At 35.3% G+C, this 23,529-nt stretch overlaps 2 protein-coding genes across 3 annotated transcripts; both read left to right on the top strand.

The window, feature by feature from the left end:
- Positions 1 to 12,949: 12,949 nt before the first annotated feature.
- Positions 12,950 to 23,221, top strand: LOC110709595 (gamma-glutamylcyclotransferase 2-3-like). 2 transcript variants are annotated; one of them, XM_021887907.1, is made up of 8 exons: positions 12,950 to 13,543; positions 13,670 to 13,746; positions 21,561 to 21,614; positions 21,722 to 21,730; positions 21,901 to 21,941; positions 22,063 to 22,134; positions 22,611 to 22,690; positions 22,805 to 23,221. In XM_021887907.1, exons 1-8 carry the CDS (start codon positions 13,435 to 13,437, stop codon positions 22,873 to 22,875), a joined length of 513 nt encoding a protein of 170 aa, XP_021743599.1. In that variant the 5' UTR covers positions 12,950 to 13,434; the 3' UTR covers positions 22,876 to 23,221. The 2 variants fall into 2 exon arrangements, with proteins under 2 accessions (XP_021743599.1, XP_021743529.1); XM_021887837.1 differs by having other exon boundaries at positions 12,954 to 13,543; positions 21,722 to 21,778.
- Positions 14,541 to 17,672, top strand: LOC110709522 (protein MAIN-LIKE 1-like). The gene is made up of 4 exons (XM_021887764.1): positions 14,541 to 14,668; positions 15,490 to 16,827; positions 16,908 to 17,333; positions 17,430 to 17,672. Exons 1-4 carry the CDS (start codon positions 14,600 to 14,602, stop codon positions 17,568 to 17,570), a joined length of 1,974 nt encoding a protein of 657 aa, XP_021743456.1. The 5' UTR covers positions 14,541 to 14,599; the 3' UTR covers positions 17,571 to 17,672.
- Positions 23,222 to 23,529: the final 308 nt, after the last annotated feature.

Here is a 23,529-nt window from a genome sequence, read left to right as displayed (position 1 = left end):
GCACCATGCCACAGCAGCAGCCGCGCCACAGCAGCAGCTGGTGCGGGCTGGGCTCGGGCCAGGTGCGGGGCAGATGCTGGCTGGGTGCGGGCCAGGCTCGGGCCGGGCTCGGGCCAGGCTCGGGCTTGGCTCGTGGCTTGGCTCGGGCCATAGGGCCGTGTATAAGGGGAAGGTTGGGAGCAAGTGGGTTGCCATGTGGCACAAGGTGAGGGAGAGAGTGGGGAGCAAGTTTGGTCCCCATCTCCAAGTGGTCCTCACCTACTCTCTCATGTATGCTTGACACTTGTTGATTTATTATTAGTTTGCTTAATAATTTTATTTTAGCTTTAAAATAAAATGAGAAAATCTCATTGTCCCACATTGATGGGAGAGATTTTCATACTCCATCATTCCCTATAAATACCAAACTTTGGGCATAGGAAATCATGCTTGAGTGGGAGTTAAAAAGAGCATTCCATAATATTGGGAAAACTCTTAAACTCATATAACACTCGGGTTTTGGTCGGACCTCGCTAACCCCCAGGTAGTAGACCTTAAAGTTGTGTTCGCCTTTTTGTGGGTGGATACCGTTGGAGGCGCGGCGCTTGACGTGCTCGTAGCTTTCAAGTAAGAGCCCTGGTTTTTGGGCGAAGTTCGCTTCGAGGGTAAGATTCGTTATCTTTTCTTAGTGATTATTTATTTATGCTTTATGATTTTAATTATTGCGAGTGGTTCCTTGGGTCGAGGTTTGTTTCCGCGGTGAGTCGGACTCACCAAACCCCAACAAAATAAACCCTAACTTCAGATTAATTCATTAATTATACTATCAATTAAAACATAAATTCAACAAAAACTTCCAAAATTCAACCAATCACAATGAAGCAGCCGCCGTTTACTCCGCTAGTACCACCGCTCCCCGGGCTACCATTTCGTACAATAATCTCATTTTTTGGATAAAAAAATTGTTGAAATTTTAAAATTGAGAAGATTTAATTGATTGAAGACATTATTGATTGATTTGGTAACACGGGGTAAATTAGAAAGAGAAGAAATTGATGGAATTTGCAAGAGGAGAACAGGAGTGAGAGTGGGAAAATTGATTTAGGAGTGTTTGGTCGGCTGGTTGATGTGAGAGAGGGAGTTAGGGTTGTGAGTTGTGGTTTGGTTGTTCGCTTCTTTCTTCACGCGTTTTCCCCCCTCTTTTTTTTTAATTTTTTTTTTGGCACTGCTGAGTCACGTGACTCAGTGTGCACACGTGTAGATCCGCCAATGATCCTCTTACTTAATAGCTAACCCACCTATTCAAGATCATAATATGATGGAGCAATCATCTAATGTGATCTGATAATAAAAATATCAACTCCTTCTAACAATGTGATAATGCAAAATGTCTGACATTATCAATAGTGGCCTAAACTTTCAAGATCATTAGCCACTTAAAAAACACCCTTCATCTTTAAGCCACTAAAAGTAATTTCACATGACACATATTCTACACTTAATTTGACAAAAAAGAATTTACATACATGCATTAGTAATATCAGACAAATAGGACATGGACTAATGTGAAATATCATGAGAACAAATGAAAGATCAAGCAGGCTTCCTCCAACTGTCAAATATCATAGTTCCCTATCACAGTTTCCATTTATTCAGTTTTACAGCTGCTATATCAAAAATCTCTCATGATTCAAGGAATAGCAACAAGCAAAGCGAACAACATTACACCAAAAGTATACTACTTTCATGACTCCTAATATGGCACTCCGATAATGTAAGAAGATTAAATTGTGAATAGGCTAACACAATTTCCTTCTCTATTAATGACTTGATGTTTCATTAATTAGCTATTATGAATCAGTATTGAAATTGTCCCAAAGTCATACAACTTATCGGGTTTAATTACAGAGTTTTGGCTAACGTAACTTGGAGATCCACAGTATGCTCATACACTATTATAAGCATATTTGAAGCTAATTTGCTAAGCTGCTATAGGAATACTAATTTAATGCTTAGAACTATATTTTCTGTCAAATCCTAGCCTTCATAAATTACCAAAGGGCTAAGGATATGACCAGACTACAGCAACATACCACTAATTAGAGAAATCAAACAAAATAAAAAAAATAAAACTCTTAATTCAAATAGATAAAAATGAAGACCTCATATGAAAAAATAGAGAAAATTTTGAATCACATCAAATCAAACGAATTATCATCATCAAAAATGAAAATTGAACATAAAATTACCAAAATAATGAGTAATCATTAACCTGATTAAAAAAAACGCAAAAGTACAAATAAATCAAACAAAAGAATAACAAAAACCCTAATAAACTTAGAAAATCGAGATTTCAAATACCAAAACCCTAATTGAATAAAGAGAACAAAGAAAAACGAATCAAATATCTTACTTGATCAGAAATATCATAGAACGAAGATTCAAGATCAAAATTTGAAGGAAATTAATGTGCGAAGAACTGAAGATAAATGAACTGAAGATAAATATCGCAGTAGGATGTTCTTTGGGAGATAAAAATCGCCAATGAGAGAAATTGAACGTAGAGAGAGAAAATGTGAAAGAAGAGAAAGAAAGAAAATGAAATGGCGCCTAAAAAAAGGGAGGTCATTCAATGGACGAAATTACGAAGATACCCTTAATGAAATTTAAAAGGCAAGTAAAGCATCAACCATTAGATTGAGAGCGATCAACGGTCACGATGAGTTCCTAGTTCATATTATAAGACTTGGTCCTCACATGATCCACTCTATCTAATGGCTCACAATCCTCCCACTAATCATTAATGACATTCTCGTAATTTTGCTGTTTTCAAACACTTTTCCAATTTTTTTTTTAAAAGACAATTTCATTTAATTTAATACTGATTTCATTTACTTTTACTAAATTTTCATTTACTTTGAAAAATGAAATTGAAAACTTCTTTATAAAGTTAAAATATTGCAAAAATGTCATTAATGACATGGGAAGCATGTGAGCCGTCAAATTAAACTAATCTAAGGGCCTAGATTAGTTCCTAATTCTTATTTTAGCTTTGGTTTTCTCATTTCATATATATAAGGTAAGAAACACACGCAATGCGTGTGTGTGAAATATAGAAAATTAATTAAGCTATATTCTCATCTTTGACGATAAATATTTGTCGGTGTATAATTAAAAGCGGATGGGAAATATATATATAGATATATATATATATATTAGTAAAAAATTATGAAAAAAATGTTAATGAACTTATGGAATATCTTTTTATTGTTTTAAAAAAAATAAAGTCTTCTATCAATTTAGCTTAAATTTAAACCTTTGAAACCAATTCCTGTGTAAAAGTACAAAAATTAATCTAATCAAGAGTAGTTTCCCAACAAAAAAAAAACAAAAAAAAAAAAAAAAAAATTAAGAACAATTTCAATTATTATAGGGAGTGGGAGCAGTTTTTTTTTTTTTAAAAAAAAAAGGATGACTGAGAGCAGTTATGATAAGGTAGTTATTTTTAGTTTTTTATAAAAAAAATAAATTTTACTTTTTAATTTTTATTTTAATTGTGAATAAAAGAGGTAATATTGAAAATTGAGGAGGGCAATTTGGGGATAGTGAAATTTATCACCCAAAAAGCCCTTTCTCTTTATATATTACAATAGATATATATATGATTGATGATTGGTCTCTTTCACATTTCTCTTTTTCAATCTCCTATAATTATTAGTAACAGTAGAGTTTGGAATTTTCACTCTTTATTAATTCTTCAATTTTTCAATAATGAATAAAAAACGAACGCTAACATTTTTTAAAATTTTGTTATAGCTACGAAGTTAACTAGAATATTTGAAATCATGTCCTTCATTTTAGCTCAATAAATCTAACGAGAGGGATTCCGATTTGTTATATTTTGATTAAAATATTTAGGAAAATTTGTCAATTGCAGCCATTTGAAATTTATATTTTGTAAATTACAGTCATTAAAAAAACAAATTGCATATTATAGCCAAAAGTTCTTATAAATGGTAAATTAAAACCCAATTCAACTTTTATCCGTTTGCGTGGCGAAAAATATTCGGTTAAGGTTTTAAGGGTTATTTTAGTGCTTAAGGACCCGAATCGATCTCGAAATTAGCGAAAAAAAATAACGCAAGTGCCTCGTTTTGCATAACAAAAACGTATTGGTTTGTGGGCAACTAGTTTTTGTTGCATGAACGAGACACTTACCTTAATTTTTTTTTTTTTTTGCCAATTTTGAGCTCAATTTGGACTCTTTAGAATTAATATGACCGCTTACACACAAACTGATAAACAATTAAATTAGGTTGCAATTTACAATTTATAGCAGCTTTTGGGTTACAATTTGTAATTTTTTTTAAATGGCTGCAATTTGCAGAATATTATTTTTAAATGGATGCAATTTGCAAATTTTTCAAATATTTATATTACACACTTACAAGTGAATCGACTAACCTAGTATAAAGTGCATACCTATATGCAAGATTACCTGGAGCCTAGTGGCTAGAAGCTTGAAACTGTTGTGAAATAAAGGGAATAAGCTAAGAGAAGAATTGAGGAGAGAATAAATCTGTGTATATTATTCCATATGATAAGGTGTATATATACATACAATATATTAGGGTTTGATTGGATAACCCTCAATCTAGATATATTGTTCCGGAATGATACAAAGGAGGATAATGGATATCCACAAATATTTCATAACACTCCCCCTTGGATGTCCATTATCGAAGATTATGCCTCATTAAAACCTTACTAAGAAAAACCCTGTGGGATAAAAACATAGTGAAGGAAAAAGAGTACATCATTCTTCGTAATACGCTCGAGATGCCGCCTCATTAAAAACCTTACCAGGAAAACCCAATTTGGGACAAAACCATGGTCAAGGGAAAAAGAGTGCAGCGCGTATTTTCTCCCCCTGATGAATACATAACTGTACTTGAGATCTTCTAGTACCGCAACGATGAATCCAATATGTTTGGATATCTTATAATATGTAGTAAGTAAAGTATCATCCGTTGATCTTCGACTCTCCTAAGTTGAAGTTGCATCTTCAATTCTTCAGGTCTTCACGTGAACATGTGAAGTGTCTTCATTTCACCATACATGTATTTATCTCTAAAAATTAAACTTATGCAGTTATGACTTCTTCTCGAAGTCGTTAATAATAGAAATTGATAATTATTATTTGATCAAACATTCATTAATAAACAAAACTTGACATTATTAATGTCGTTCTTCAATCTCATATGACTTATAATATAACTTATGCAATTATATACGTTAATCATGGTTCTTCTAGACCATAAGAAATAGTCTCACGCATAAGTATCCCGTTTCTTTAGAAGTTTCATAATTAACTACACGATAATTTTTCTACGTATAGAAATAGTAAATCTCACTCACTCTTATATACTCAAACTTCAGGTTGAGATGTCAATGATGTAGTCACATAAAATTTTCAAGAGTTTGATAATTGTAATATTCAAAAATTTGTAGGGCTGATTATTTTTAAAACGTCGTATATAAGTTCTTCAAGAACTCTTCTTACATGATTCACAACATGTTATTAAATCGACGTTTTCAATATTTTCATCACAAGTATAAGCCCATAGGAACATAAGTATTTCTTTCTAATTTTCCATCAAAGTTGTAAATATGTCTTACTATACTTTGAATGAACATTGACATACACCACAATTATTATATAGAAAATAAAGCATGCAATATGATATATAAAAATATGATAAACAACTTATATAATGAGTAATGCATTTACAACTTCGAACATATGCAATGAATAATCCAATAACCTAAGACTCACACATGCATATGAACATAAATAAGATTCGAAATAATGCAAGACACTGTACAATGTGGATTTTAAAAACCATATTTCTTTGGACTTCTGGTCCATGATAAACTTTTATTATTATCATTATGTCGACATTAAAATGGACATATATTCCAGATCCCTTATTCACTAGTCCATTATATCATGCATATGCATTATTTATCGGTTCCATCATATACCGGTATCATCATATAATTCCTCAAGGTACAATTTTAATTTGCATGCTATTTTGACAATGATATCTGAACACATTTTTCATTGGTACCATCATAATTTTTCTTACATCATAAGCCATCTATAATAATAATTCAGATATCTATACCATTTTTAGGGTATTTCATTCACTTTGGTATTTATATACTATTACACTATTAGTGTTAACTGCACTATCTTGCCAAATATCATATCTGTTAAACATATCTTTATTTTGGAACCGATCATATACAACCTACACTTCAGGTGTAGTGATTCAAGTACAACTGGCAAGATTTTATCTCAATGTATACACATAATTAATATGACCAAAATGTATCTTCAACGCTATGCAACATGAGTCATAACTGAATACAAATCAAATCATAAATGTGCAACATATCTTGATAGCTTATGGACGAAAGTTGGCTAGAAAACATTTCAAATTACCATTATTTATATAGGGATAATCAGTTTAATTAATTTTTGCCAACTTACTCCAATTCTCCCCCTAAGTTGGTAAAATATCTCATATATAGGGGCATCACAGTTCTTCACCAACTTAGTATACAAATTTACAATAAAATTCATTTCATGGGAGGATCATAATCAACAAAATTTATCTCTCGGAATAATTATATTAAAACAAGCTTTTATCTCTTCTAGAGAGCAATTTTAAATTATTTCTTCATTAACTATACATTGCATAATACATATGTATTTATTATTAAATCTTTCACAATTTGTTCTCTTCAGGAGATCAGTAATTCAACATCAATGGGGAGACACATGTTGTGCAGTTGAATTTCCTTCTTTTCTATTTCTTATGGGCTGACATACAATAGTGACAGGGTAAAGTCGTATAGTATCCCCTAATCAAAAATAATTCCTAAGTCCTCTAACTAAAGTAGATAGGGAAGTAGGGTCGATCTCCACAGGAAAACAAGTCTTTTTACTCCTAATTAATTATTATAATCTAAATTATTTAAGTAACCCATATTTATAATTAAGTATGAAACTAAACTACAGAGAATAGGAATAGGGAGAGAACAATATATAAAAGGATCTAGAGCATAGGTTCACCAATAAATAATACTCCAGGGTAAAACATAGTAATCAATCATTGACATTGCATAAATAACATGATTAACAGGCTCTCGCAATTTATTAATCAACACAGATCTATCAGGCTCTCGCGATTTACTAGATCTGAGTTCTTATTGAAAATAGCCTTTAATATCAAATTAACATATGCTCGATTCATCAATTTAATATTGCTATACTTTTACAAGCCGCAATTGTAAAACATTAAAATAATCCAATAAGAAATTATCATGCAATACCAATAATCAATAATAGTCAATCATCAACCAGATTGTAAAGGGCTTTCGCTACGTATTACAATCACACAATTAATTTACCGGTATTAAATCTCATCTCTCGATTCTCGACTTAACCATTTATAAATTAACATGCCTATTGAAACTAGACCTAAACATTAATTCTCATCTCTCGATTCTTGAATCAATATTGTCAAACTCATGCATAAAAGATAGGCCTAATCTAGTCACAGAGCATTAAATAAATCAATAGGAAATTAATCTAGCATTGATAGTTAACAACAACAATTAACCCCTTCATATTATTTATTAGATCCCCATAAACCCTAGAAATTAAAATACTCACACATATTAAAAACTAAACTAATCAAAGTAATAAAATAAATCATTATGAAAGGAATAAAATAAAACAACTAAGATTAAGGGAAGAAGAATCGTTACCAAAATAAATCTAGAATTAAGAGTAGAATTAAGAACAAAGGTTTAAAGAGAGAATTCTAAGAGAATAATTAAGAGAGTAAAGAAAAGTGAAAAGAGAAGAAGAAGAGATCCTAAAATCGTATTACGGAGGAGTATTTATACTCCGTACAAAAATCCTAAACTAAAACAAATTAAAACGACGTTAATCGTCTACTAAGAAATACACGCGCCCGATCGGGCGAGGCACCGCCCGATCGGGCACGCCTTTTTTTGTCTCTAACACTAATCTCGCGCCCGGCCGGGCGCGTCACCGGGCGCCAGACTAAGCTTCTCCCGCCCGGCCGGGCGCGCCTCGGGCGCCAGCCTCTTTGGCCGGGCGGCTCATTTGGGCCAATATTTGGACTTCGATTGGGCTCCAATTCTTCGGGCCAATCTGGGTTTCCTCTTTCGGTCTAAAATATTCGGTCCAAATGCCCCGGTATCACCTATACCGAGCCCTTAATCACCGATTCGATGACTCTAACCGGCCCTGGGATATTGAATCTGGTCGTGCTTCTCCAATGCTCGTGATTACTCCAAAATATCTCGGGAAAATACTCCAAAAGTGTAAATCCCTGCAAAAGTCAACCAAATCTAAGAAGACACTAGAAAACACCAATTAGTAATAAAAGTGGCTCTAAAGATCCAAAAACACTACTAATTATGACCAAGGGACGGGGGTAAAATACTATATAAAATAGACACATCAAATAGCCCCAATCAAGAGAATTGTTATACAAATATAAACTTTTTTTTTTTGTAATTTCACTAGGTGGTGATCTTCGGGATTACTAGAAACATTGATAGTAATACTAGTTACTTAAAATTTTCACATATAATTTGTACGTGGTGAGCTTTTGGTCACCTAATATTTGTCAACATATAAATTATTCTAGTGAACTTCCGGTCACCAATTATTCAGATTGACCAATATATTATCTCTTGAACTTTTCTTTTTACACAAACTATTAAAAATCACAATCTAAATATAGCTCAATCTCAATGTTATGTCTTGCCATTCAATTTATTTCATATATTTAACATGAGAGAGCGTCAGCACATTATTTCTTTCATATCAAATGAAACTTTAGGTTTTCATAGCAGGAATTTATTAAACCCCGGATGGCCTAATTATTAATTATCACATCCAATCACTTTTGCTTTAGTATTTAAATTATGATCAGTTTTATAATATTGGTGATAACCTTATTAGAGATACTTTATGCATGGCCATGAATATGATGTGATATAAGTACACAAGTGTGTTTCTTTCTACAATTGGCAAGACAATTAACTAATACTCATACTCCACTGGAGCATTGATTGTAATCTTGATACATGTTAACCTTGTTGGACAACATTTTATACTCTTCTAGAGTACTTTATATAAGCATATCACATTTTAATGTATTAGAAATGATCTCTTCAGGATATACATAAAATGTGTCACTTAGCTTTCTCAAATTTGTCATTGTCAATTAGTGCTTCTTTCCTGTTCCAAGGATTCTTATCGTTGTAACCTTTTGCATTACCACACTTCAGGTGTGCTAGTTCAATAGCAATTGATCTTGTCCACCTAGGACATCAACTTAATCTGTACATTTATAGCTATTATATAGGTAATGACATTTATTCATATCCATTTTCAGGATGGTATCATGCTAAATATTTGATTATCATGTGGCCACCTCTATTAAATAAATTATTGATGTTTAGGCTAGTGTATGTACCAAACTGACCATTAACATATTTAATTATTCATGTGCAAGAATTACATAAAAACAGTGGAATAAACACTATTTCCCCCTAATCCTTGCATACGGGGGTATAAAACTAGTCCAACAATCTTTAAATATATCTTCTTCTCAAGCCATAAATTCTTTTAGCAATGCATGTATCAAACAAAGCAAAGTTATTATTTTTCTCTAGCCCTATTATATTAATCATATTAATCTCTTATAAGTGTGGGCATAATAAATATACTTTTAAATAAGTTGCTCACAAGTAATGTCGTGGATTAATTTCTTGAACTCATAACACTATTTCTTGCTCAAATAGCTAATATATGTAATCGTTTTGGTAATTCTCATGAATTTTCGATGAATTATATCAAAATAACATCATGCAAATATGCTTATATTATTATTATTGTTTCAATCTTGAGATTGCTCATTCACTTTTGGGAATGAGCTAATAGTCTAGTTGGGATCAAGGATCTCCACTTTTAACCCAAAGTTGGAATCAAGGATATCCACTCAAAGACCATATAATAATATATCGATTGTTCAAAGTATTTATTTATGTATTTATTTTCACTTTACATACATTGGTTTTGCTTACGGAGGATAATATAGCCAACAACATACCTTAGAAACTATTATTAGACATTTGTAAGTCATCATGTACATATATGTTTTCATATTATACTTAAGGAAATAAAATTACTAACAATACACTCCTTGTCTTATTATCCACTTCAAAGTAAATCATAAGTATCTCATATAATAGCGGTGTCATGGTTATTAACCATTATAATTAATTATCAATCAAATCTCTGAACATCTAGTTAGTAAAGAAAGGTTTTTTCTCAAATTATCTTTACACAAATACTACAGTACTATAATTCGAGGTCAACAACAAATATTTATGTGGTCAATTAAATTATGACATGCATCATGTAAAGTATACCAATATAAGTAATTTTGTGATCATCAAGGAGTTACAAGTAAGATTAGTCCATAAACTTAAAACACGTACTCATTATAATAGTTGAGCGTGACCTTATATAATAGTCAAGATACACTGATGAATTAAATTATATGCTATTTATTATAATTCCTCATAGATACTAAACAATCATATCCTAGTATTACAGTCATTCATAACAGACGTTGACTAATTTATAATAAAAAAAAAATTTGATGTCATATATAAGAAACATCATATAATAACTTAATCATGCTTATAAAACCATCTATTCCGCAAACAATATACTTGCTCGGTTTTATTTAAGAGTAACAAATAAATATTGTTGCGTTAGATTATTAAGAGTAACATTTTTGTAAGTGTTGCAATCTTAAGTGTTGTCTATTCTTAATTTTTTTTGTAGTGATTCTAATTAAATTCAAAATTAAAATATATATTTTTTTAAAAAAATGCTAGCATTAGTGTAAAGTGGTTAATATAGGAGGAAAGAAGAAAAAAATGAAAGAGCCAACCACCGATTATGTCCTAATTTTGTCGATTTAGTAAAAAATAAATTAAGTGTTTATGAAAATGTGTAATTGATTCAGCTTTTCCAAACATTAGCTTATCCATTATCTTGGAAGGAAAAAAGAAAAAAAATAAAATAAAAAGAGGAAAATATCACTTTTAGTTTAGGCGGGAAATTTTTTAATAAAAAGTTTACACATAAGCAGTAGTGATGTCATTTGATCGAGTCTTAAAAAGTCTTAAAATAATTACTTCCCCCGTTACACATTATGTGCAAGAAACCTTGTTGCACGTTTCCCAAGAAAAATTGTTAATGATTGATTAACAAAGTGAAGGATGTGTGATTAAGGGTAGGAGAGAGAAAGGAGGATAATTAATTAATGGCAACCACTACCAATTGCCATGGCCTCCTTGACACCACCTACTAGCAGCAACATCCACCACCATCCACATTCGACCACTTGTCGCTACCCCGTAACTACCACCACCCTTTCCCGTAATCACCACCACCATTATCCAAAAACCCCATCAGCCAAATCGTTGAACCCCACATGCATCCCCACAAGCCAAATCGCAGAACCCCACCACCCAATGAGCGATATCCCAAAACCCCACCGCCAACATAACACCAAAACCGCAACGACCACCACCTGAAACCCCACCACCAAAAAAATCACCCAAATTCGACCAGACCCACAACCACCCAAAACCGACCATACCCACAACCACCCAACCCAAAACCTGCAACCTCGGTAACCCACAACCATCGACCTCCCTCCCCTCTCCCCGAAATCACCACCAACCACCCTAAAAATATGAAAAAAAAACTTTAATTTGAAAAGATTACCTCCTCATCGCTATTTTGGGGTTTATTTGGTCAAATTTGACCATAAAAAACTCAACTTTTAGTTTTAATGGAAGAGGAAATGGCGACAACAACTTTAATGAAGAAGGAAGTGGCGACGACGACTATAATGGAGGAGGAAAAGGTGGCGACCTGATCTTATGGTGGTGGTGGTGTGGTTGTTGTGAGAGAAGAGAGAGAAGATTGGTGGTGAGGGTGGCTTGTAAGAGAGGAGAGAGAAAATAGGGTGGTGGTTGTTAGAGAAAAGAAAGTGGAGGTGAGGGTGGCTTAAGAGAGAGGAGAGAGAAAATATGGTGGTGGATTTGGTTGCGAGGCTGGAGAGAGAATATGTGTTAGTGTTATTATTGAGGGTTAATTAAGTTGGATTAATAACTTAATAATGTGTAGTTAATATGTTAATTGGATTGAAGTAAGGGTCTTTTAGTAAATTTACTCAAAATATTTTACTATATAAGGAAACTTTTTTTTTGTTGCACATAACATGTAACATCCCAAGATGGAAAATGTTACATATAGTACGTAACGAAGGAAGTATAAATTTAAAAAATAATATAATAATTGATGTGACAATGTGTAAAGTCTTTAAACAAAACTGCACTAATCTTGTTCTAGTTATTTATGATCTAATAAGTTTACTTTAGTTGAGATAATATTTTTATAATAGTTTGCCCAAATTCAATTATTCAAATTTAAACTTATATAATTTTCAGGAATTTTTGTAAATTACTTCCCAAAAATGTACCATGTAATGAAATAACCACCTTTTTTTTTTGAAATTAAAAATAATCATCCATATTTTACAAAACATGTAGGTTTTACCACCAGACATATATTTCGAGTATGGGCCTCATATATGGCTATTTTTTTAAAATTTTTTTTTTTTTATTAAAGTTGTTTCTTAATTGATTTCCTCTCTTGTTTCACAAACTACTGCCAAACTTAAAATTCTTAATTTTTTTTTCACAAATTCTACCAATTTTTACACCAAATTGTGCAAACTGACAAGCGAATCCTTTGAAAAATGCACTTAAATTTTTTCATAGCAAGGTAATTGAAGAACACACATAATTTTTAATTTTTTTTTTGGTTATTTTGCAATGTTTAATGAAGTCACATTCAAGTTAATTATACGATATTTGTTGTTTAGAATGTATTTTATTAGGAATTTAATGGTGTATTCGTTCTTTGATTCATTCAATTTGACTTGAATTGAAAATTAGGATTTTTCATAATGAAATTGTGGGGCACATGCTCGGAAAACTGGTCAGAGTATAGGTCGGGTGGTTAAACCTACAATTTTATAAAATAATTAAAAAAAAAAAAACCCTACAGTACCACTCTTTGTAAAAACAAAACAATTCAAATACTCGCTTCGATTCTTCACTTTTTAAATTACAACAATCTCTCTCCTCTTAAGCTATACGAGTACAGAGAAGCACTTTACAAGTGTACGTGTACACTCAAGTTCAGATTTCTGAATGATAGAATATAATCTAATTGGTTAGATAAAAAAAAAAAAAATGGTGTTATGGATTTTTGGATACGGGTCATTGATATGGAAAGCAGGGTTCAACTACGATGAACGCCTTTCTGGGTTTATTAAGGGCTATCGCCGTGTTTTCTATCAAGGCATCTTTCATTTTTATTTTTTCTTTGGAAATTATTTCACATTTTTCTGGCTTTTTTTATAATATAATTCTGATAATTTTTTTGATATAATTTTTGATATTTTTTTTGATGAATTGATTAATTTAGGAAGTACTGATCACAGAGGAACACCTGATTACCCAGGAAGAACTGTCACATTAGAGCCAGCTTCTCATGAAATTTGTGTAAGTTCCCACTTAAAATAACAAATTTAATTTTTTTTTTATTTTTTTATTTTTATTTTAAATTAGTTTGCTTTGATGAAGTAATTAGTATTGATGATTCTTGCTACAGAGAATGAGCAATCATATTCTTGATTTTAGATTAAAGCTTCTTGTTAATTACTGATTAAAATGAGTAATTTACTTACTAATTGTTGACTTTAGTTTTTATGGTTGTGGAAAAGAATATTGAAAATACCATCAGTGGGTGCTATTATTTTGACTCTCATTGCGTGAAATTTTGTTACATCCACGAGATATAATTCCGTTTGGGATTAAGGATCTGGTATTATTGATATTGTTGTCGAACCTAAATATTTTTTTTTGGTGTTCCACCCGGTTCACCCTTTAGGCTAATCTGGATTCAGGGAACACTTCTGGGTGGTTAGGTTCTAATTTCATCCCTATTGTTGTTGCGGGGGATCGAAACGGGTCCTCCCTACCAATTGTATTCTCAATCACTACTACACCAACAGTCAATTAGTTGTCGAGCCTAGATATGATTTCGTTTTTGTTTGGGATTAAGGATTTGGTATTATTGTTATTGCTGTTGAGCTGAGCTATAATTCCATTTGAGATTAAGGATTTGGTATTGTTGTAACTATTGTCGTCATAAACTGATGAATACGATCAAATCATGTTAATGAACTTACTTGGAGCAGTGATTTTTACTGAATTGCTAAACATCGCCCGCGAATCTCCACATAAAGCCCACAAAATTAGAGTGAATTGTCACTTTTGCCCTCAAAGTAAAAAACACAATTTCTTCTCTCAATTCTCTACTTCCACTTTCTCTCTCTAAAAAACTTTCCGAGCGATGTCGAGGCGGCCCGGCAAGGAAGTGGCGGCACAGGCGGCGGGTGGACAGCGGTTTTCCGGCGAGAAGGTATTTTTTATTAATTTTGTGTTTAAAAATTAAAAAAAAAAGGTCGGAGGCGGTGGCGGCGCCTAGGCCAGACGCCACCACCACGGCGGCGGCGTCTAGCCCAGACGCCACTACCACGGCGGCGGCGCCTAGGCCAGACGCCGTGACGGTGGCGGTGGCGTCTGGCCCAGGCGCCAGAACCACGGCACCGGCGTCTGGCCTAGGCGCCGCCGCCTTTTTATTTTTTTTTTTAATTTTTTTTTGGTTTTAAATTTGAAATTTAATTTTCGAAAATAATTATTTTTTTTTTGATTTTTTTTTAAATTTGTTTTTCTTTTTTTTAATTTTAAATTTTATGTTTCTGATTTTTTTTTTATTTTGTTTTAAATTTTGTTGGTTTTTTTTAAAAAAATTTTATGTTCCTCTTTTTTTTTTTTTATTTTTAATTTTATGTTCTTGTTTATTGTTCTTGTTTTTTTTTTTTTTGAATTAGTTTTTTTACTTAAAAAAAATTTTATGTTCCCTTTTTTTTGTTATAAATTTTTTTTAAAATTTTGATGTTCTTCTTTTTTTAAGTTTTTATAATTTTATATTTTTCACTTTGTTTTTTCCAATTTGTTTTTTTTGGGTAATTTTTTTTTTTGCTTTGTTTTTTCCAATTTTTTATTTATTTATTTATTAGGTTATTAATTTTTTTATTTTTAGGTTGTTAATATTTTGTAATGTTTTTAATTTATTTTCCATCATATGTATATTGTTTTATTTATTTATTTTAATTACTTTTTTTATGTTTATATTACATGTTTATATTGCATATTACATGTTTTGTTATTTTGTGTTAGGCATCGTATTTTCGTTCTGGGGCTGGGAAGAGTATGGACATTATGAGAAGTACGATGAACTCAATGGAGAGCTCGGGGCCCAGACACGTTAGATCCCGTGGTATTTCGGCCTCGGCTCGTAGAGAACGGGTGCACTATTCTGAGGATGATGAAGATGATGATGGTGATGAGGAGGAGGAGGAGGAGGATGCAGATGAGGATGTGGACGATCAGAGTGGACCATATGATGATTACGGTCCATTCAGTCAGAGGCTTGATGATGTGTATGAGACGCGTAGGGTAGACGTGCGTAAGGGTAGAGATGGTAGATTTGTTAGTAGATCTGGCACATCATCTGCGTCCACTGTGTCTGCGGTTAGCAGAAAACGGTCGAGGGCCGTTAATGATTCTTGGGTGGTGAGGGGCGAGGTGGCTGGGGGACCTATAGACGGGAGTGTGATTCCTAGCTTTCTAGGACACATCGCTACCCGTATTTGGGAGGACCAAGAGCGGGCTTTGGATAGCGGCATTTTGAAATGCCAAACCCGGGAGAGGACTTGTAACTTCTTGTGTAGTTGGGCTGAGGCTTGGCCGGAGGAGAGCGAGATGGTCGGCCGATTGAGGGCCACTAGAGTGAGCCACCTTCCTGCCACCATGCATGAGAGGATTGACTCGACGCTGATCACGGCTTTCGTTGAGCGATGGCAGCCGGACACGAACTCTTTCCACCTTCCGTTCGGTGAGATGACGATCATGTTGCATGACGTCGAGGCCATCCTTGGGATTCCCGTAGAGGGAAACCGAGCATCTGTTGTCACAGATGCGGATCAGGCAGATTTATTGGCGGAGCTGTTGGCGGTGGATAGGGCTGCGCTGTACACAGCGGCACTTGGTGTGTGGGATCACGGCGGTGTTAAGATCGCAGCAGTTTTGCAGCGATGTTTGCACCCCACTTCACGTAGGACGCAGGACACACAGCTGGCTGCATATGTTTTTCTTCTTCTCGGGTGTACCTTGTTTCCGGATAAGAGCGGAAACAAGCTCAGGCCACGCGACATAGTTGACGCGTGTGAGCCCGACAGAGTAGGCCAGTTTTCTTGGGGGTCGGCTACATTAGCGTACATGTATCGCCAGTTAGGATTCTCGAGCCGGGCTGATGCGGCAGGTATCACTGGATGTATGACGTTGTTACAGACGTGGATATACGAGTATTTCCCGGCGTTTCGACCACACCGCGACCCGGTTCCTATTGGGGATGGCCAGCCACGTGCCTGTGCGTGGAGTCCGCGTGTCGAGAAGAAGTCCATTGACCGCCTGCGATCGATACGGTTATTGCTTGACAGGATGTCCCCATTAGAGGTAAAGTGTTTAAATTATTTCTACTTTTATAGTTTGATGTGTTTATTGTATGAATCTTACTAATTTTAAAAAATGTGCAGGTGAACTGGATGCCTTTCGGCCAGAACCCTAGTAATAGGGTACCCAGGACCCTCTACACGGGACTGATTCAGTATCGTGAGATCGTAGAGGCGTACATGCCGCAGCGCTGTCTTCGCCAGCTTGGATATGTCCAAGTTGTTCCTCCTCCACCAGCATGGCCCAGTAAGGCCGTCCGATCTGCGTCGTTGAAGGAGTACGTCGTCCAATGGCCGGCAAGCATGATTGGCACGTGGGAGCAGTTTCCGATGGTTGCCCGCATATGGATTGAGCAGTTGCAGCGGCCGCCAACTGGGGTGGCTGCCATGTGTGACCAGCACTACATGGAGTGGTACAACCGGCACTCGCACCCGAGGTTGATCAGAGACGTCCACCACGGCGACGACGCCGATGATGATGATGTGCCACCGCCCACTGCCGTGGATGCGGTACGTCTCATAAAACATTTGTAGTTGTGTTTTTTTTTCATATAATACGTCTCATAATACGTCGTTATTGAATTTTATGTGTTTTGTTATGTGTAGTGGATGGGAAAGATGACGCAGTTGGGACACAGACTTTTTGAGGAGAGGGACAACATGACGACTGCAACAGGCAGAGCTGTTATTGATGAACTGGAACGGGCCCTTGAGCAGTGGCAGTGGGCGTCACAGAGAGATTATTGATATGTCGGCAGTGCATTTATAAAACATTTTCCTAGTTGTTTGTAAAAGTTAACATTATCTGTTCTTATAATTATTATTTTAAGTTCTTAGAATTTGACATTATATTTTTAGTTTTTATAACTTTTATTTTAAGTTGTAATTAGTGGGCATACGAAAACTAAATACAGGTTCACATTTAAATGGGAAAACTAAATACGAAAATTAGAATCCGAAAATTAAATAAATGGGAAAAACATAGCAATAGCAATATTAGGTCACATAGAAAAGGCAACTAGATTGTTCCACTGCTGCACCCGGTCATGATATAACGCATCCCAGCCCTCTACGCTTGCTGTACGAATGGTGTACCACGTTGGTATAATCGGTGGGACCGGAAAATCGGGTGACAGGTCCAGTCGGATGAAATGTCTGTATGACGGCCCCAGAAATCCAATAGCAACCTCTCTTACCGGTCTGGTGACGGTCTCACGCGAACACCAAGGCAGAACCGTGGTACACGGATAGTAAGCTCGACCATGCAAACCAAGGCCGAAATGCATCACTGCACACTTGTAGATGTTTGCAACGGCGAAGAGATCAAGGGGCGCGTCGAACCAATGATTTTGACCGCAACGTCCTCCTCCCCACCGGATACGCTGCAGAGACCTATCCAAGTCCTGTCCGTACACGTGGCGATAAACAGCTCGGTTTGAGGCGATTTCACTGTACATCAACTGACGCACTAAACCGTAGTTGTCTTCACCCATCTGAAACACATCAGCCACAACCCGAAATCCACAGTTACCATCTGCAACCACATCATTCCACCCGTCCAGGAACGGCATCATGATGTTAGGGATCCTGTCTTTATATGGAAAATGTTCAATGTCCATTCTGCCTGTTGCACACATCAAAAAACACAATTAACAAGTTAGCAGAAAACTAAACAAACATCGAACGAAACTGCTCCAACTCCTCCTGTTCACGGTTGACTGTCTGTGGAACAGCATGCTCTCCGATAACGAGCGTCCGCCAGAATGGATGAACCTGATCAACATGTAACGACGCCCTATCTTGCGTAATTACGCGGTGAATGGTGCATGCACAAGGTAGTCCATGAGTCACCGATATAGCACATCCGCACCGAATAGCCACTTCATCACCCAACTCCCTCATCCTGGTGTGCTCGCTCAGAATCAACCCCAAGCAGTAGTGTGACACACGACCATGGAGAATCTTAAATATGAAATGGCTATACATCGTGCCATGTCGCCGTCTGGAGTCCTCGAGAGAGTTCTTGATGCCGTTCCTCTGAGTATCAATAGCCTTGTTTATTCTCTCGAACAGTGTATCCAGAGCAGAGGTGGAAGAATCAATCCAGTCCTTCAGAGCTCTATGAGCGCTCTCAACTCTACATGTAGTAGTGTTTCCAAAATGAAGAACTTGGTTTGTCCAATATTTGACAAACTTTTCCCTCTGAGGCACCCACTGCTGCATCACATAGTCTACGATTGCCGGGCACCATTGGTATGCATCCTTGAAGTTATCCAAGGCTCGGTCGTACTCTGCCTCCGTGGTAGCTTGCAGGATCTTCCGCCACTTACCATTTACCAATCTCTCTGCTGAATCTAAGTTCTTGTTGAAAAGGTTGTAGGCTTTGACTTTCACGCATTTGTTGATGTGCCATGTGCACAGTAAATGGCTCGACTCCGGAAACAGCTCCGCTATAGGGGCAAAGAGACCTCCCTCACAATCGCTGACGATGGCCGATGGCTGAACACTTGGGCCGATGTAATTTCTCAACTTCTCCAACACCCAACGGTAACTCGCAACCGTCTCATCCTTCATAACTGCATAACCAAACAAAACTTTAGATTAAATAAATAAAAATAAACCAAAAAAATAAAAACAAAAAAAAAACATAAAACGAAAAAAATTGTAAAAAAAATAATAAAAAATAAATAAATTAAAAACAAAAACAAATTAAAACAATTAAAAACAAAACAAAAAAAAAACCAAAAAAAAAAGAAAAAAATTGTAACACAAAAAAAAAAAAAAAAACAAATTTTAAATTAAATTAAAAAAAAAAAAAAAAAAAAAATAGTGGTGGCGCCTAGCCAGGACGCCGCCACCGTGGCGGTGGCGTCTAGCCAGGACGCCGCCACCGTGGCGGTGGCGCCTGGCCAGGACGCCGCCACCGTGGCGGCGGCGTCTTGGCCAAACGCCACGGCCACGGTGGCGGCGTCCTGGCCAGGCGCCAGAGCCACGGTGGCGGCGTCCTGGTTAGGCGCCACCACTACGGTCACGACGTCCCGGCAGGACGCCAGCCGCCAATTCGTGGTTTTAGATGGCTTCGTACCTCCTTTTCCGGCGTCAACGGCGTCTCTCCGGTGCATCTACCCGACGTTGAGGGCTCTTCGGTTTCACTCGGCGATCCAGTCCTGCTCCACATTTTTTATGAGTGAAAAATTTTATTTTCGGTAAAAATTAAAACAAGGGCAATAATGTCAACATTTTTAAAAAATGTGGGCTTTATGTAGAAAAACGCGGGCGATGTTTAACAAATCCCGATTTTTACTGTACTTGAAAATTTGAAATTAACTCCTTCATTTTATTATTAATTTGGGATAGAAATAATTAACATTGGATACAAAACTTAGAATTTTGTAAATGTTGTTGGATCAATAGTGTCACTTTACCTTGTTCTTCTGAGTTGCTTTTAGTTCTTGCTAGATTTAGCAAATCGATACTTGTATTATTCTTGGTATGCATATCGTGGGCTGATTTCCTTCACAACAATCTCTTCATATTTTTGACTTGTTTTTTGAATTGTTTAAGTCTAGTTTAACGATTACTATCTTCTATTCTTCTATCTTTGTAACATATTTTCCCATGACTTGTATTGTTATATGTAATTGACTCACTTTGCTCGGTTAGTTGTACATTACATAATTAGTGCCTTAGCCTTGTACTTATATTGTGTGATAGTTTTTTATGAACTAGGGTGGCTAACGAACGCGATGCTTGCGCCATAGCTAGCAAGCTAGCAATATTCGAAAATCTTTTTCGGTTTGGCCCTACATCACAAATTTTGTTGCTAGTGGCATTAATGAGGGAAAATATGTAAACAAATATTGTTGAGGGTATCAATGTCTGCACACTATTCTTAAGAGCTAAAAAAACAGAGCTAATTAACATTAATGGGAGTAATTAAGTAAATAAACATTTTAGAGGGTATAATTGTCCAAGCAACACTATTCATAAGATTATCTCATACTTTTTAAAAGGTAGGGATATACAACATTATTCATTCTCACATTATTAATTTGTACACCATATAGTATGATCACAATCAAATCTGTTAAAAGTTTAAGGTTCTGCTGTACATTAAGTATGATTTCTCACCTGTTCATCTGGGTATAACATTATAACTGACCAAATTGAGGACACAAAATTCAACAGTTATGAAATCTTGCCGTTGATTGCAATTCTATAGGAACCAACGAAACTAAAGGTAAACTTTATATAGAGTAGCAATAAGATTTTGAAAACCTTTGAAGGTTAATCTAATATGGAGTAGCAATTCAGTTTTAGAAAACCTTTTAAGGGTTAATCTAATATAGAGTAGCAATTCAGTTTTAAAAATCCTTTATAACCGCAAGAGCCCAGCCCAGGAGGAATGCATAGTTTCCAGCATTGAGAAGATGTTCTAGTCTGGAACACTTAGTCGATTATTGATGAGGATCATGAGAGACATTGATCTTGTTTAGTGCTAGATTAGGCCATCCTCTTTCACAATGACCTTAACTTTTGACTCGGGAGGCTTTTTTGAGCTAGTAGTGTATTTCTAACAATTTATTATAGGCGACATTCTGACTTTTTGCTTGTAATCCTTGTATAAAGTGCTATTTTTCACATCTTATGTATTGATGATTTGGAATTTTCCTGCTTTAATGCAATGTACAAATGCTATTACTTGGTAATTTATTCAACTCTATTTGTTCATGTTAGTATGGAGTTGCTTACAAGGTTTCCCAAAAGGAGGATATTGAAACTGCAATCTCGGTAATCTTTTACAAGCTAATGCAACCACCATATTTCCTCTTTCCCTAGAGTTCATGATCGATGCCACCATTTTAACAGAATCCCTTCTTTGGTGTAATGGCACGCAGTATTTGGAGGTGAGAGAGAAACAATATGACCAAAAGGTTTATTTGGATTTTTATACGGTTAGTAGTGAAATGCTGAATGCTAAATTTATCTCTGTTAATCCATAGTGATCTCTACAAGTCTATTACTCTGCATCTCATGCACCATTGGTTGATGTACTGTTTTGAAATTACATGTTTAGGAATCAACCAGTTCAACACCAGCTGTGAGCAATGTGTTGGTGTAAGTGGCCAAATTGACACGCTTCTTGATCACATTGAGTCTTTGTTGTTAAGTGTGTTAGATGGAACTCTGTTTCAATTAGACTGTTTGACTGATGTTGTGATATTTGTAAAAATTTCAGATATGTAGCCTCTTCGGATAAAAAGACGAATCAAAACTACTTGGGTCCTGCACCATTAGAGGAGTTAGCCAAGTATGTTTAAATCTCTCCATGTTTTTTTCCCTCTCGCTCTTGCAAATGTCGCAATTTTTATGTTCATTTTTTTAATTTCTTTTTTCTGGCAATTGTTCCTGTGGCAACTTGCGTTGAGGATGGCGATCAATGTTTTAGGCAATGGGATGGAAAAGAATGCTAAAAACTTTGAATATTCGTTTCTTTGAACACACTGAATTTATCTAACATCTTCAAAGATGTTTTCCATAGTTGTTTTTCTCCCCTATGCAATGATGCAATGTTTGTAGCCTCTATATATCATACTTAGACTTTGTTTTTCATAAGTTCCAAACAATTAACTTTGTACAATCATTCTTGCCCCTCTGAAATTTATGTCAAAATCTGATGTTTCCCCCATTGTCTCTACTCTCTAACCTAAACAAAACATGGATAGTAAGCTGTAGTTGACTCGCTTTACAGTGGATGCTTGCTTATTGAAATTTCCTGTAATACAGGCAAATTGTGCATGCAGAAGGCCCCTCTGGGCCAAACAGAGACTATCTGTTTCAGCTTGAGAAAGCACTAATTGAACTCGGTATGCTTACTCTGGACTTCTGTATTTGACATTTACTATGCTGATGTTCTATCTTGTTTTGCCTGTTATAACTTTAAATATATTTCCTTTCTCTTTTTGTTGCCAATCGGCTAGGATGCAAGGATGCACATGTAATGGATCTTGCTAGGGAAGTGAGATGCATTCTCTCAAAGGAGGTGAGGTGAAGAGCTCTGAGGATGGCGATCTTTGTGAATTAAAATGAAAACATTGCTGCCTTGATTACCTTCTGGCAAGCCCCTCAAAACTAAATGTTATTGCTTCAAATATTTGAAACATTATTCTCCCCAGGCCTTCGCCTAGGAAGCCATTAAGATACGATCGTTGTTAAAAACACCTCTTTGTTCCAAATATTTACAATTAGGGATTGGAGCTTTTTTTTTTAGTCAGCAACTAGGTTAGTTCCTGTGCTATGCACGGTAATTTTAAGACTTTTATTGGTGTAACAATATAATTATAATTATCGTTAGTGCTTGTAACATAATAATTCGTATTTAATTTCAAAAATTAAATTGTCAAAAAGTATTCTAAACCACATGAAACATTTAACTATGATATATTTATTTTCTTATTATTTCTAATATTTACTAAAATAAAATACGAAAAATCAAACAAAGTACAAAGAGCTTATTAACAAAATGAGTTTTGTAAAAATACTCTTTTGACTATTAGTGTTTTAAAATTCACAACAAACTCTGTACTATTTTTCTTTTTGACAAACAATTAATAATTATATATATATATATGTATATAGCTAGCCTTCCATCTACAATATCTCTATATACATCTTTTTTTTTCTTCTTCCATATAAAATTGACCAC

The sequence above is a fragment of the Chenopodium quinoa genome, unplaced genomic scaffold (genome assembly GCF_001683475.1).
Source record: "Chenopodium quinoa cultivar QQ74 unplaced genomic scaffold, ASM168347v1, whole genome shotgun sequence".
Taxonomy (NCBI): Eukaryota; Viridiplantae; Streptophyta; class Magnoliopsida; order Caryophyllales; family Amaranthaceae; genus Chenopodium; species Chenopodium quinoa.
This window is presented reverse-complemented; position numbering and strand designations above follow the sequence as displayed.